The sequence below is a fragment of the Geospiza fortis genome, unplaced genomic scaffold, assembly GCF_000277835.1.
Source record: "Geospiza fortis unplaced genomic scaffold, GeoFor_1.0 scaffold375, whole genome shotgun sequence".
NCBI lineage: Eukaryota > Metazoa > Chordata > Aves > Passeriformes > Thraupidae > Geospiza > Geospiza fortis.
The window spans coordinates 90,649-92,813 of record NW_005054641.1 but is presented as its reverse complement, the minus strand read 5'-3'; the positions used below and the strand labels follow the sequence as shown (position 1 = coordinate 92,813).

General features: G+C 64.2%; 1 protein-coding gene across 1 annotated transcript in view; it reads left to right on the top strand.

Annotated features, from left to right (window-relative positions):
* DENND4B (DENN domain containing 4B) overlaps positions 1 to 2,165 on the top strand; it is a 43,896-nt gene that overhangs the window by 6,711 nt on the left and 35,020 nt on the right. The window contains 4 exon segments of the mRNA XM_031064831.1: positions 564 to 683; positions 804 to 914; positions 1,017 to 1,078; positions 1,767 to 1,909. Coding sequence (XP_030920691.1) covers positions 564 to 683; positions 804 to 914; positions 1,017 to 1,078; positions 1,767 to 1,909 — 436 coding nt within the window.

The window sequence follows — 2,165 nt, the reverse complement described above, 5'->3', positions numbered from 1 at the left end:
TCTTTCCCTGGGATTTCTCCAGGCATGGAGGTGCAGCAGCTCTTGGATCTGTTTCAGGACCCCCAGCTCTGGAGGGAAAGGGGATTCCTGTGGGCTCAGCCCGGGGAATTCCTCCCTCCCTGGGCACTGGGAGCAGGGTGGGGTGATCAGGGGAGCCCTGCTCTGTCAGGATGGGGGATTGGGCCATGCCCGGCTGCTGGAGGGTGGTGGGAGCCGTTCCCTTTCCTGGGAATCCCAAATCTCGGGTGTTTTCTGGGATCCCCTTATCTCCCGCCGTGCTTTGCTGTGACTCCTTCCCCCGGCCTTGAGTCCTGCTCAGCGCTGCAATCTCCGGGGTGGCCTTGGGTGGATGAGGTGGAAAATCCCTCTGGATCTGACTCCAGAGCCTGTGTGGGACAGGGGCAGCCTCTGCTCTGGGACTGTGGGATCCTCTCGGGATCCTGACCTCATCCACCCCGCTCTGGCTGCGGGAAGGGGCCGGATCCAACGTGGCGTGTGGGAAGGGGAACCTGGGTGTCTCAATGGGCAGTTTGAGGGGTGCTGGACCCCCCTGACGTGTCCCCCATGTCGTGCCCCCCCAGCTGCAGGCGCAGAAGCTGCGGCTGGCCCACAGCCGGGGGCCCTTCTACAGCGGCTCCCTGCCCAACGTCAACCAGATCGGCAGCGGCGTGCCCGACTTCCAGGTGACTCCAGGGGCTCTCCGGGGACAGAGGGACCTTCCCCAATCCCTTCACCCGCTGCCACGCCGGGGAGCTGCTCCTGAGCCCTTGCTGGGTGGGCTCAGCCGTTCCCCCTCCCCTCAGGGCCCGTCCCCGTTGGATTCCACGCGGAGCACGCGGCACCACGGGCTGGTGGAGCGCGTGCAGCGGGACCCGCGCCGCATGATGTCCCCCCTGCGCCGCTACGTCCGCCAGATATCCTTTGTCCCGTGTCCCCGGCACTGTGCCAGCCCTCCTGCCCTTCCCTGGGGCTTTGCAACCCCCTGCTCTCCTTGTGGCCCTTAACGTGCCCCCCACATCGACAGCTCTCCCTACGGACCCACGTACCTGTCACCACCGCCTGAGCCCAGCTGGAGGAGGTAATTCCCTGCTTGCCCTGGATCCCTGCTGCCCATTCCTGGATCCCTGCTGCCCATTCCCATCCCTTTCCCATCCTGGAGGAGGGAATTCCCTGCTTGCCCTGGATCCCATGTGCCCATTCCGTTCCCATCCTGTTCCCATCCCACTCCCATCCTGGAGGAGGGAATTCCCTGCTTGCCCTGGATCCTGGGTGCCCATTCCCGGATCCTGGGTGCCCATTCCCATCCCTTTCCCATCCTGGAGGAGGGAATTCCCTGCTTGCCCTGGATCCCATGTGCCCATTCCCATCCCGTTCCCATCCCGGAGGTTTGGGAGTGGAAGAGGTTCTGGCACAAGCAGCCAGAGCTGCCTGGGGATTCCTGGGGATTCCTGGCATCTGGGATGGGGGCAGAGGGAAGCTCCCACCCTCTCAGATTCCAGGATTGTCCCACAAAGTGGGGGTTTCAGGAGGAATTTTAACCAAGAAGAGGAATCCCCAGGGACAGGTGACAAGTCCAAGCTGCAGCTCCATCCCTCGGTGTCTCTGTGGGGTGTGACAGCCACGTCCCTGTCCCCATCCCATCTCCCTGCCCTTCCCAGCCCTCCCAGGGCAGGGAACGGGGCCATGGATCCCTGAGGGGTGCCCTCCTCCCCCGTGGCTCCTTGTTCCCCACCCCACTGCCTCCCCTGATCCCCTTTGTCCCTCAGGACCATGCCCTGGAGCAATTTCCCCATGGAAAAAGGACACTTATTCCGGCTGCCCTCAGCTCTCAACAGGTAATGGATGGATTGATTCCGTTCTCTCCCCGTTCCCAAGCCAGGCTCCAGCCCTTTCTGCAGAGGAGGTGGCCCTGGACCCCCCTGGGGACGAGGTGGCCCCCGACTCCCCCTCAGGGCCCCCTCTGGAGGGGTCCCTTTGCTCCCCTGTGCCACAGCTGAACAATGTCCCTCTTTGTCACTCGTCCCAGCAGCCTTTCCCAGCCCTTCCCTGCCCTCCTCTGCCTTGGAACAGCTCACTGGGAACACCCTGGGTGCCCCCAGCCCCTGAAGGGTCCCTGGGGGTCCCTGGGGGTGGTGGAGGAGATGGGAGCGGAGCCGGTCTGGGGG